This window comes from Besnoitia besnoiti, chromosome I (assembly GCF_002563875.1).
Source record: "Besnoitia besnoiti strain Bb-Ger1 chromosome I, whole genome shotgun sequence".
Lineage (NCBI taxonomy): Eukaryota > Apicomplexa > Conoidasida > Eucoccidiorida > Sarcocystidae > Besnoitia > Besnoitia besnoiti.
Genome location: NC_042356.1, coordinates 2,721,503 through 2,734,168, shown reverse-complemented (window position 1 = coordinate 2,734,168; position 12,666 = coordinate 2,721,503). Strand labels below are relative to the sequence as shown.

At 56.6% G+C, this 12,666-nt stretch overlaps 1 protein-coding gene across 1 annotated transcript; it reads left to right on the top strand.

The window, feature by feature from the left end:
• Nucleotides 1-3,952: 3,952 nt before the first annotated feature.
• BESB_004060 (DNA-directed RNA polymerase alpha chain rpoA) lies at nucleotides 3,953-9,171 on the top strand (the record flags this gene model as incomplete). The annotated part of the gene is made up of 5 exons (XM_029359161.1): nucleotides 3,953-5,174; nucleotides 5,509-5,600; nucleotides 5,961-6,014; nucleotides 6,247-8,012; nucleotides 8,490-9,171. The coding sequence occupies 5 exons, from the start codon at nucleotides 3,953-3,955 to the stop codon at nucleotides 9,169-9,171; spliced, it is 3,816 nt and encodes a 1,271-aa protein (XP_029222074.1).
• Between the last annotated feature and the right edge of the window lie 3,495 nt (nucleotides 9,172-12,666).

Sequence of the window (12,666 nt, the reverse complement as noted above, 5' to 3'; positions counted from 1 at the left end):
CTGCAGTCGAAGGGGCATCGGCTAGTAAGAGTGTGCCCGTACCGATGAAGCATCGCATGCATGCGCAGTGAAATGAGGCGCCGGCTATTTACTATGTTCTAGATTGCAGGGCAGGTTGTAATCGACTTGCTGTAACGGCCCGATGCGCTGCCTGCTACCTCGCCACGGCTTGCCGGGCAGCACGCACCTCTGCATACTCGAGTCGTTTTCTTTGTTCATAGATCACCTTGCTGGCTCAGCAAGTCACGGGTCAAAGACCTATCTACTCGCTTGTAATCTTGTAATCGCTAATGCGCGCGATTCCTCGCACCAAAAACACTATGGCGAGAGATACCTTCGCTCTGAGTGAATGCTGGGCCCTAAAAAGAGGCCGGCATCGTACGCACCCGTACAGCTTGTTCTTCAGCATCTTTCCGCATGTCCTCGGGCATTTCCTGGTTTCTAACGACAACCTTCGGATATTTTCCGTCCTTGTTCTCCATTGTTGAGGTTGTTTCTGCATCCGCACGTTATTCTGGGATAATGATAGAACTGCGCAGTGTTATTGCGCCGGTCCTCGTTGAAGAACGGTGGCGATCCACTGTTTTGCAGTGAAAATGCGGACTTTTCGAGTGGCGCGAACTTGAGGGGAATTACTAGCTGCGTTGCCAGTCCAGAATCTCCGTTACGTGTACGCGGAGCCAAGGTTTGATATTTTCGCTCAGAACTAGGCGCTCCGTACGCTGGAGGTGCCTGTATTTTCTCAGTGCATGCATGGCCGCTAGGGGGCGGATAACCTAACTGGGTTAGATGGCGTTTGCGAGGGATAGCAATGACACAAACAACAACGAAGGAAAGTCAGCTGAGACACGAACTTTACCCTTACGGGTGACACGCTGTTTCTGTGTCAATCTGAGGACCGCCGGCTCAGCCGTAGCACTGCTCCGGTCATTAACCCTTGATCATCCGTGTTGTTACTCCCTACAGAAGAAGTGTCATCGGGGAGGCGTCAGATGCTGCCTGCAAGACTGACCGAACATGCTGCGTGTATTTGTTCTACCAGAGACGTTAATGCTGTCTGGCCTCTACAGCTCGCGCGTATTGTAGCGGACACTGCAAGAACCGTTTGGTAAGCCGAGTCGAAGCTTCCAAAAACGTTGCTATATTTGTCCCTCTTGGATGAGCTTGGTCACATCAGCGTGATAGGTTTCGCTACAACGAACGTGCGGTTGTGTCTGGAGGGTGCAGCACACGAGGAAGCTTCGGATGCCCAGTCGTAGGCTTCATTGTATCAGTACCAGGGGTGCGCGGAGGTTAACCCCCATTTGGCAAATACTTGCTCTGCAGTTGGCAGCAGGATTCACAAGGAATACAACAGTCTTCTCTCGCAAACAAGCTACTGACTGGTGATCTACTTCGCAGTATTGCAACATCAAAGAGCTTGCGCCTTTGAATGACTCGTTACTAAAAGCAAGGACACACGAACACAAGACTACAACGGTTATTCCTCCTAGGCGCTTGCTTAGTTGACCGCACGCGGCGGGCCCCCTCCCTTGCAACAAACTGTTTTTATCACTTATGGAGGTCAAAATACGCTTGGACCAGCCACAGTGCTACCAGATAGTGGCGCGGTGCGCTCCTTGTGCCATTTCTTGCTCCAGCAATGCCCTTTTCACAGCCTGCAATAATAGATCCTCTGTTTCTAGGACCGCCGACACGCAACCGACTCTCTCTATCTGCTTGTGCAATATTGTGGTTCAAACGCACTTGCTGCGCGCCAGATGTGTGGAAGTAATGTGGCGCAAGGTGATGGCGTAGCGACCGTGCAAATGTCTCTATCAGCTGCGAACTCTTTACGTCCGCTGCTTGAGTAAATTTTGCTTCAATACGATCTCGCGCTGCGCAGTGACAACGACACCTTCCTCACGCGCACCGTTCGTTTGGTTAAGGTCGAGCGTTACCGACGAAAGCCTTTCATGAGCCAGTGTTTTCCGCGGTTTTCTTGATGTCTGTGAAGCTCAGACCCTTAAAAATGACCCTCCCAACCAGCTGCTTTTCGAATTCTATACGGCACGATGTGCCCACGATGCAGTATGCGAGTTAACATTGATGGTGGTTGAGGATCCCATTGAACGTTTCCGTACAGACCCTAAACAACGAATTCTCACAGACCACTAGGTGGTTCATCTACAACAGCTCTTTTTGTTCGAAGCATGGGAACAGCCTTGCTGGAAAACATCTCGGTCGACGCCGATCTAATGCCTTGCGGCTGGCGGTTTCTGGATGATCTGTGTTGGATTGTTTTTCTCCCCCATACGAACTTGAAAACTTCGGACACCTTTCAAGGCAGTAGATGTCCAATTATCGCCCTCACAGCGTCAGTTTAGCTTCACTGAGGTCGACGGACGCGGCCAGGCGAGCGCAAAGGAATCTGATGCAAGATACAGCGCTTGCATTAGAGTCCTTTGCGCTATTGGTGTGGCGGCAGCAGCTTCCGACGCTGCTGATCGGCCGTGGCATTTTTCCTTCGTTGTGCAGTCGGAGAAACTCTGGTTGCTTGTTCGCGACCCAAAACAACCGTTCCTTTGTTCCACTGCGAACCCAAGGACGTGAATGCGGCTGCTTGGGAGGGTGTGGCGGCGTGTGACTTTACAACCCCCAAGGCATTGGGCAGATGCAGCGTCTTGTTGTCTTGTGAAAGAATATTCAGCATCCGCTCAAAAAACTGTTTAAGCTGCTGTGCTCAAGCTGACATACACACTGAACCGCACGCACACCCCGTCTCTGACGAGCTACAGGATGCCCTTTCACTCGCGTGTATGTGTTTGGGCTTTCCTACGCCGCATTGTGCCCTGGTTCTTTCTTGATCGCGGAACCGTATCTGACTGCAAGAGCAAAGGAGCGAAACACATGTGCTTGCCCCTCAGTGTAGTCTGATGCATCAGCAATTCCGCCGTCTTCAGCGCACGTACCGTACAGCGTGTGTCTTGCGTCTCGTCCGCCGCGGGCGTGCGAAGGATAAAGATCAGCCAAGGGACGACAGTCCCTACATCGAATCGAAGCTCTGCCATTCTTGGTGCATACTTCACCGCTGCAGTTACATGGAATCAGGAAGCGGGGAGAAATGAAAGTGGGCCTGCGTTGTACGCTGCCAGCCAAAGGCGTTGCCTGGCGCATGCAACAGGCGCATGCATCTGTCAGTTTCAAGACATCGTGTGTGCCAAGAGATTCCTATTTGTCTCCCCTCGCATCGTGAGCCCATTTTCACAGATTCGGATACCTTTTTTTCACGGGCCACGTGAGGTGAGTTTGCCGCGCTCGACAGCGGAAGACGCGTTTCTTCCTGGTTTGGTCTGGTGCGTCTCCGGTTAGCCGTGGGTCGTCTTAGTCGTGGGTCGTCCCGTTGCCGGAAAGGCCGAACGGAGACAGGCGTCAGATTCGTCCGAACATAGGGACTCGCGACTCCTCTCTCTTTGTGCCCCTTATTAATTATGTATCTCCTATTTTCCCTAGTGACTTGAGTATCCTTGCGTCCCGGCTGTCTCCCCAGCGAACTTCAGCCACACGAACAGCGGGCGCTTCTGGGCTCACACTGCGCATCTTTCGCGTTAGAAGCAATTTATGCTGGGTGAAGCCTGCGAGTCTCACAGCACTTCACCTTTTTTCAAGCCAGACGATCTCTGGAAGCTCTTCTGGGTACGAAGGAAGACTATCGTCTCCCGCGCCGTAGAGGAAGAGGCTCGTGTGGCGCCATGTCTCTTTCCTCGCGAGCAAGCGAATGCCCCGGTACCGCTGCTGTATAGACGGCGTGAGGCTTTGGAGGTACGTGACGGCCATGCGAAAGTGCTTTCTGCACCTCTTGTGTTGAAACCGAAGGCACGCGTACGCCCCACGGGAACGCCCTGCTCGTTTGCGGCAGGAGGGACGGAAAAAGGAGGCCGCTTTAGGTCTCCTTCTTTCCTTTTTCCTCAAGATGGGTTCCTTCCCTTGGTTTCCGGCCTTTCTGCTGTTGCGTCGTTTCTGGACACTCCTATGCGTTGTTTCCCTGTTGGCGCTGCACTCGTGGGACGCGAGGCAGGCGATTCCACGACTTTCAGCGTCTGTCGCACTCGCCCTCTCTTTTTCTCGGCCTCCCTCTGCCGTCTCGCCTAGTGCGAACATCTGGACGGCCCCTGTCCGCGGCTCGCTGTCTCTCTCCCCTTCCTCTCCTCCACTGGCTCACTTTGCTTCGTCGTCGCCGCTGCATCTTCCTCTATTTTCTGGCTCTGCTGCGGCCAGTCCCCCCCCCGACGCAGAGTCTCCAGGTGCTCGCACACTTAGACAGTTTGCCCTGCCATCGCTAAGACAGTTTCGTCGTCTGAAAAACGCGCGACTCTCGGCGAAACAGTCGGTAGCTTGCGAGGCGAAGCGAATAACGGGCGCGCCTGGGTTTCGTGTTGCAGCATATCGTCTCCCCTCTTCTCCTTTGCCTGCTTCTTCTTCGTTTCTTCCGGCACCCTCTGGGGCGTCTGTGCCGTGTGCGTTCTTATCCTCCGCATGCCTCGCAGTCTCCGCGGGCCTAGACAGGGCACCGGTCAAGGAGGCGTTTAGACCGGCAGCAGCCCGACACCACAGGAGAGTGTTTTCTCTCGACTCGAAGGTGTTTTCTCGTCCTGCCTTTTCTGATCCCGCATCGCTTCGCACTGCCGGCCTTGCTGCGTCCTTCTCCTCGCCTTCTGTGTCGTCGTCTCTCGCGTATTCGGCGCCACTGACTACACTGCGTGTGCATTCTTCCGCTGATGCCGCGACGCCGTCTCGCATGCTTCCCCGCGCGTCTTATTCTGGCTGTTCTTCGAGCTCGCTCCACGCCGAAGGAGAGATCGCGACGGCCGCTGAGCGCGAAGCGCCTTATCCTTCTTTTCTCGTGCCTTCTCCTCACCCGCCCCCTCCCGCGGGCTGTCAAACGTGGCAGAAGACGGGGGGATACGACGAGGAGGACGAACTTATCCGCCGGAAGGCAGAGGCCTGGCGCGTGGACAGGAGCGCCGCCGAACTCGATCCCGAAGACCTGGAAAAGAAGATTGCAGAAGAAAAAAAAGAGCTGCAGCAGAGGTGGCGAGCGAGACTCGACGTTGAGCACAGACGAAATCAAGACTATTTCGAGCAACAGAGAGAGCAACAGCGCGAACTGCTAAACTCTCTCCCTGCGCCTCCCTGTAAGCCTCCCGGCGTGGGCTACCTGGCGGGGTACGGTTTTCCGCCGCCTGCATGTATCTGAGACGCTCACATGAGACGCCGAAAGTGGCACGGGGGCACAAACCAGAGAAGAATTCGACTGTAAACAGATCTCAGCTTACCCGAAAGGCTTGTCTGCGCACCACACGGATTTGAAACCTAGAGATTTTGCTTGCCCCGGTACACCCAGAACTCTAACCCCTAAACGCATATTTTCACGCCTGCGCCTCCGCTTCCTGGGCGCGTGTGAATGAGTGACTCGTCCTTGAGTTTTCGCCGCTTCGCCTCTGTGGATCTCGTTGCGGCTGCGTGCAGGGGTTCACGTCTTCCGGCCTGTTTACATGGAAGAGTCGCCACCGCTTAAGTACGATTTCCGCGTCTACCAGCCGTTCTTCCAGAGTCTCATCGTAAGTCAAGCAGCTGCGGCGCTCAGCGCCGCGACCGTGAACCGCGCCCGCGAGCTGGGCGCACAGGGAATTGCACTCTCAGTGCGCCGCTGCAGCCCAGAAAGACATCCAGAGCTTTGACATCCAGCAGCCTGCTGCGGAGGAGGAGCGAGACTTCAAGTCTTGCAGGCGTGCGCGCGAGCTGCACCTGTGGAGTTCGCGCCTCGCCTCTGCGCGGGGTCACCAGCTCTCCGTTTTGCGCAGGATACTCGCTAGCCTTAGACACCGTTCTTCACAGGTAAAAACACGCGGAGGTCTCATATCTCACGCTCCATTTCTGACGCCGCGCGTGCCTCTGTGTGTCTCGAATCGGACCTGCAGGAGGCTTCTAAGCCATTCATCCAGACGAAGCTTATTCCCCCCTCCGCGATCCAGGTACGCGAAATCTTTAGTCGTTTTTCTCAGGGTCTGGACACAAGGGCTCACGCAATCTGACGCAGCTCAAGCACAGGGCAGTACCCGTCTCCGGCGTCGTGGGTGTCCCTACTATGCGTACCTGCGTGTGGGTGTGTACGTGAGTTGAACGAGAACTGCAGACCTAGTTTAGAAAGACAGCACCGCGGAGGAGTTTTGTTTTGTTCCTGTGTTGCGTGCTCGTTCTGTGCAGCGTTTCCTCGAACGGCGGCATTTCCCCGATAGCGCCTTGTCTTCAGGGTTTCGTTTCAAACAGATCCAGCCCCTATTTGCACATAACGCAGGCTGCAGTGCCTTCTTTTACTTTCACACGTGTTTTTCTGCGCTGGCGCCCGCCTTTCTCAACGCTCTCCGCCGCACAAGCATCTCTCGACTCGAAGCGCTCGCCATCACCGCCGTGAAGATCGAAGGCGCCAAGCACGAGTTCTACTCCCTGCCTGGCATCCGGGAGGACATCGTAGACGACATCTTCAATAACCTCGGAAAAATCATTCTCAGGGAAAAGAAGGTCGTGTATGTGCGCCGGAAGGAAATATACGCTTGGCTAGAAAGCCGCGCGCGAGAAAACGCGGGAGCCAAGGCCCTCGAGGGACACGTAGGCGAGCCGGGGGCGGCAGAGCCCGCCGCCGCGCCCTCTGGGGCCGCCAACCCACCTGAGGGTAGGGAGGAGGGTCACACGACGGTCGGCGCGCGCGGCGAGCCCGCAGAATTCGAAGACTCTTCAGACGCCCCCTCCGGAGGCCAGGCCGGAGTGGGAAAGGCTGAGGACACGTCGTCTCTGTGGAAGCTGTTGCCGCCAGGCACGACGCTCGTCGCCCGGCAGCCGGAGGCGCGCGAAGAAGGCTGGGCGTCTTGGATGGCGTCTGCGCCTGCCGACTCGGAGGAGGACTCGATCTATTACCGGATTCCTTTGGAGCTTCCGGCGGCGAACTTCACGCAGCCGCTGCGCGCCAAGCTGCGCGTACGCGGGCCGCTGGTGGCGGTCGCTGGTCACATTCAGCTTCCGGAAGGCGTCGAGGTGGTGAACAAGAATCAGTATCTGTTCACTGTGAACTCGGGGTACTACGTGAACATGGACTTCAAGATTGAGCGGATTCGCGAGTACGTGATGCCGGAGTTCGGCTACGACTCGCTGGAGCGCGACCGCGACGAGGAGGGCTTCATGTACTTCACCAACTACGTGGCACCCGTCCCGGTGTTCGCCTACGCCGCCGAGCGGCGCGGAGAGGCTGTCCACACCAAGTGGGACAGCGTCGACGAGACGGCGCCGCCCGGCGCAGAGGCCGCGCCCGACGAACACCCCCACGCGGAAGACTCATCAGACGCGCTCCTGACGCAGGTGCAAGACGTGCTTCGCCAAGCCACTGCCGATGCACCCCCCGTCGTCAAGTCTTCGCTCTCTTCTCTCCTTGGCGACCAGCGCGAGCCGCGAGACAAAGAAGCCGGCGCAGAAGGATACCCTGAGGGCAACAGCGAGGTGAAGCTGGAGGGCGACGCAGAGGGAGCGGAGCCGCGTGAAGAGCCCAGGCGCAACGGCAGGAGCCCAGAGCGAGCCGGCGCAGCGGAGACCGGGGCAGGGCGGGAGGGGACACCTGGCGACGAAGGGCAGCCGAACACCCGCAGCCGCTTTCCCGCGCTGTCGTCTGCCTGTTCCCGAAAAGAGGGAGACCGCTACAACGCCTACCGGTTTCTCGAGCCGACGGAGGAGCTCCGAAACGCGTATCGTCGGGACTACCTCGACAACGATCTGCCTTACCAAAACCTGGGCGAAGTCGTGACTTTAGAAGTACAAACCGATGGCAGCTTGACGCCCAGAGAAGCGCTGCTGCGCTGCTGCGACGACCTGATCAAACAAGTCCTCGACATTCAGGACGCGCTGAACCACAACTGCCACGTCGGCGTCGACGGCACAGAGGAGGAGGAATACGACGACCCTGACTGGTACCAAGACGCCCACAGGTGAGGAAGGGGTCGAAAGATGCAAAACATGAAGATTTGGTGAAGGTGTCACCTCTATGAAATCGATCACCGTTTCTCTTTTCCCGGCTCACGTGTGTGCCCCGTATCTGATGGGGGGAGGCAGATCCGTCGCGTTGTTTCCAGCGACCTGGCCAAATGTTTTGCGTCCTTCTTTCCATTTCTCTGAGGGCTGCAGGTGTTTCCAGAACCCGTGCGACTCTGCCTTTTCTTCGTCGCGGTAATCGTTTTCCGTTCTCCGAGTGCATCGTCGACTTCTCCCGCAGGGCGACGGCGTCGCCGATCTGTGTGTTTTGTGTCTGCGCGTCACAAAACTCAGATGCCATGCCAATCACCAGCTGGTACGGGGAGTGCTGTCTTCTGAGGCGGGAGTTTTTGAGGTCGGTCGGCGTACAGGTGCCTCGCTTCACATCTCCGGTCGCATACCTCTGCCTGCGTGTCTGTCTCTGCGTTGCTCAGGTACGTCGGCGTGCCGTGGAACCCGTACAAGAAGCCTACGGCGCGCGCGGAGAAGCGTCAAGACTTCTTTTTCAAGGCAGACGTTCTGCGCCAGTACAACATTCTTCGTGAAAAGATGGATGCGCGGCGCGAAGCGTTTGCCTCCTCCGCTTCCTCGGCGGCGGGGGAGGCAGCCGTGGAAGGCCGTCCGCGCGTTTGGCCATTGCCCGGACGAGGCATGGCGAGCGACGTGTTCGTTGCCTCTTCGCGCGAGGACGCAGACCTGGTGCAGAAGGGAGACATTCTCAGAGAGAAGGAGGCACTTGCCACGCGAATGCTCGCCGCAGAGCGGTCGCGACTGCAGCAGGACTCGCCCGCGGGTCTCGGGCCCCGCGCCGGCGCGACCTACGGCCTCTCTGAGAGAGAGCTGGAGGAGCGCCTGCTTGACGAAGAAGAGGAGGAAGAAAGAACTGTGAACACCAGTCTGATCATCCGCAAAGAGCGAGAAGAAGCATGGCAAGACAAGCAGCGAACGTACAGAGACCTCGCGGAAAATGAACCTCTGAAACAGCTCGGCGACGGCAAGGGCTTAGTCAAGTACCCGCCGGACACCAAGCCAATGATGGAGGCCCCCAGCTGGGTCATGGAGGACCCTATGGGACAGAGAATGCCCATTGGATTCAGCGAGTTCAACGACGACTAGCCCCCAAAAGAGGGGCTGCCGCGGGGCACGCACTTACGAAAGATAGAGGTACAACAGAGCGAGTGCATGCAGGTCGCCTCGGCATATCCAGCCGTGCACGCATAAATACGCAATCCAAAATCTCTCTGGCCTTTAAACTGGGGCGATCTTGCTTTTGAAAGAGATATATGCATGTACCTTCTTCCATACTGCACTGGTGCTCGAGGACTGGGTACCGCGGTAGCCGCATATAGTTGTACACATATGTAATCACTGGGATGAATCTGATATTCTTTCTTTTTAATGGGGCAGAGAACAGAGTTCTGACGCCTCTTGTATGGCAGGGTGCGGGGGAGTTCCAGACAAACAGTGAGCGAGAGTTTTGTCGATCTTCCGTAGCTCATATGAGTGGATTCTAGCGACCCTGGTGTCGCACGGGAAGGCAAACCCTGCTTGACCAGACACCACTTTTTGTGTGAAGGACTATCTACATGCAGTGAAAGTATTGGTGTCGGCGGCATCGGCCTGCATATCCCGATGGCATTCCTGCCACATCTGAAAACAACTCGAGGGCGAACTGCGTCTGTAGTTTCCTTCGCCAGATGTGGAGGGCGGACAGACAGTGACACGGTCGCGAGATCCCGCCTTTCCGGCGCCTCAGCCTCACCAAACTTCCTGCCCTTGGAAGCCTCAACGGATTATCACTTGCGTAAGCGTGTTTGCCGCAAGTTACCCTGGGTTCTTGCAAAACTCCGGCATACGTGATGCAGATCCGTTACCACAGCCTGCTGCAATCCATGGGAAACGAAAAATACACATGCCTTCAACAGGCTTCGGCCTCCATCCACCCCCGTCCCCACGCAGCGCCGTGAAGGTCCCTGAGGAGACGATATCGAACAAACGACGCAGACTCTGCAGCGGGAGTGACGATGAGTTACGCGAGCCCCACTGCTCACAAATTCAGGTCCTCCGCGCGACCAGACATGAGCGTGTAGAGAACGGCGGGTCGCACAAATTCACACTTTGGGAACGGGGGGCTCTAGTGGAGCCATGCTGCAGGGGGTTGGCAGGATCGCTTTACGCGGTCCCGGTAATCATACATTTAAAAAAACAAATCCGCACCAAGAGCGAGTTGGGAAGCTCTGCAGACCCCCACGGTCACCGAAAGCGATGTCTGCGCACTTCGAGCGAGACAATGGAAGGAGGAAAAGAGCGAAGTTAAAACCAATCAGGGGGGCGCGGAGAGAACTCACTGACAGAGGCTCTGTGTCACGATTGGAGCACACTTTGCCATGCAGAACGGCGGGTACGAGCACTGACGCACGTGTTGAGGCACTGCGCCGCGGCCCGGCCCGTGAGCTGTCCTCACGCCCAGGTCACCATGAATGGATGCAGGTCTGGGGCTATGCCTGCACGACAGCCACCGCACCCTAGCCTCCGCGCGGCCGCTCAGGGGACGGGGGGGGCGTTTTCACCCTTCACGTTAAAAACGTGTTGACTCGAAGACGTCGTGGGCGCCCGCTCATGGAGTCAGGTTGTAGGGGGTGGAGCACCACACGAACAGAGGTTCCTGAACGGCAGGAAATGTTCTCGCGTAGCCATCCAACTTCCAGTCCGGAAACGCGCCTTGCTCCCACAGAAGGATTCACTGGCGGCGCTACGGCTGTGCTCGGGTGTGCGGATCCGCTAGCCTGAACGGTCGCCCGCATGCTGAGCCTGGAACCGCCAAGCGAGGTGGTGCAAGTCGTAGATTATCCGTGCCTATTGCCTCTGCCCCTCTGGGACTCTTAGGCTGACGTGTGTTACTCGCCAGCTCACGGCAACTCGCCCATTGCACATGGGCCACTTTAAGGGGAAAGGCTCTCGGTTGCTAACGAGTGTCAACATCTTGTCTGTTGACTATGCGCGTTCACGTGTGGAGCGATAGACCGTAGAGTGCGGCCTTTCTGTCCGTGGTGGCGTTTCCTGACTCAAGTGAGTCCCGGGCGTTCGGGGGCCACTCCTCAGCGGCGTGCTGCGTCGCAGTGAACATTCAGGTAACTGAAGGTAGACAGTTGTCGACCTGCAGCGCCACCCGCGAGCCAGAGTCAGGGCAAATGCGTCGCGGCAGCAGCTTACCCTCGTTTCTTCTCGAGCGTCGGCTCTCTGCAAGCACAGCAGAAGGTTTTATCAGCACATGCTTTTCATCGCGCCGTAAGAGGCATAGGAACGTCGAGGCGCTGCACGCGCCGCACTATTCTGAATATTTAGTGTTGCGATGCAGTAATTACACCCGCTGAACCCTACAGACGTCAAGCGATAAAGCTCGCGAAAACCGAACCTGTTGACAAATGCCGTTCTATACCCCCACGAGCTCACTGCGCTTTCTCCTCGTTCCTGCAGTCGCAGCAAGCCAACACAGTGCCACACCGGTGTCAGACAACCATCTCAGTGCGACAGCGGGACGTGGGCGTTTCCGGAACGCCGAGAAAACATTTTCGGCATCTGGATCTCTTGGTGGAGTCTCTCGCACAACAGACAGTGCACCACGCGGGGGCTGTCCACAGGAAGTCTGGCCTACTGCCATTGCGAGAGCTGCTACACGTTCAGCGACTCACTTCTGTTTCGCCGGCCTCTTCGCTCTAAAGTTGCGGTTAAAAAATGCAGACACACGCACACACAGGACCACTCGTGCCTGTGCGCGTTATTCTACGAACCTCAGAGACACTCATGGGCATGGATGCAGACGAAACGTAACACCGAGAGAGACACGTGGGGCGACCCGGGCATGCTCGAGTGAATTCGCTGTGAAGTCTCATTGCTTCACTTCGATCCTGGAGATACTCGCTCCGTTTTCTCCCCCTCAGAACCCCTGCATTCGCACACAGCAGCCCATTCCATACCCCACACTACAGCTTCATCTGCAACTCCAGAGGGTAACTCAAGAGGTACAAAAGTAAATCAGGCATCCAAGCAGCTGTTAAACATCGACAGCTGGAGTTATACATACACTGGTACTTATGAACGAAATGCACAAGAATATCACAGACACAACTGTTGCATGCAACACTCTAAATTTGCATTCTGCAAACTAGCAAGTGTGATGTCTTACCTCCAATGATGCCACCTCCGACAATTTCTGAACAGCAACACACCGACACATGTTGAGCACGAGGGCGGGTGTTGAAGCGTCGAGCTTGCTCTCATGCAACACACAGGTAAAGAGGACGAGTACAGAAGAAGCGAGGGCTGACGGCGACCCCAGCGTAGATACGTTGATTACCCCGTTTGACTTGGAGCCGCTGCACAGCTGCCGCCGTCAACTGATCGGCGGAAAGCCCCGGCAGCAAAAAACACCATCAGAATATCTGTAGACAGGCGCATCGATTCAAAGTGATACATGCGACAGTTCAGGACGCGACGGCACAGCGCTGCAGGAAAACTGTCTCTGATCCCGGTGAGAGGCGACGACACCGGGCTTCGGTCGCTTTGCGCCAGACTGGTCTTCTGCTGAGCGAAACTACCGAGATTTCTGCC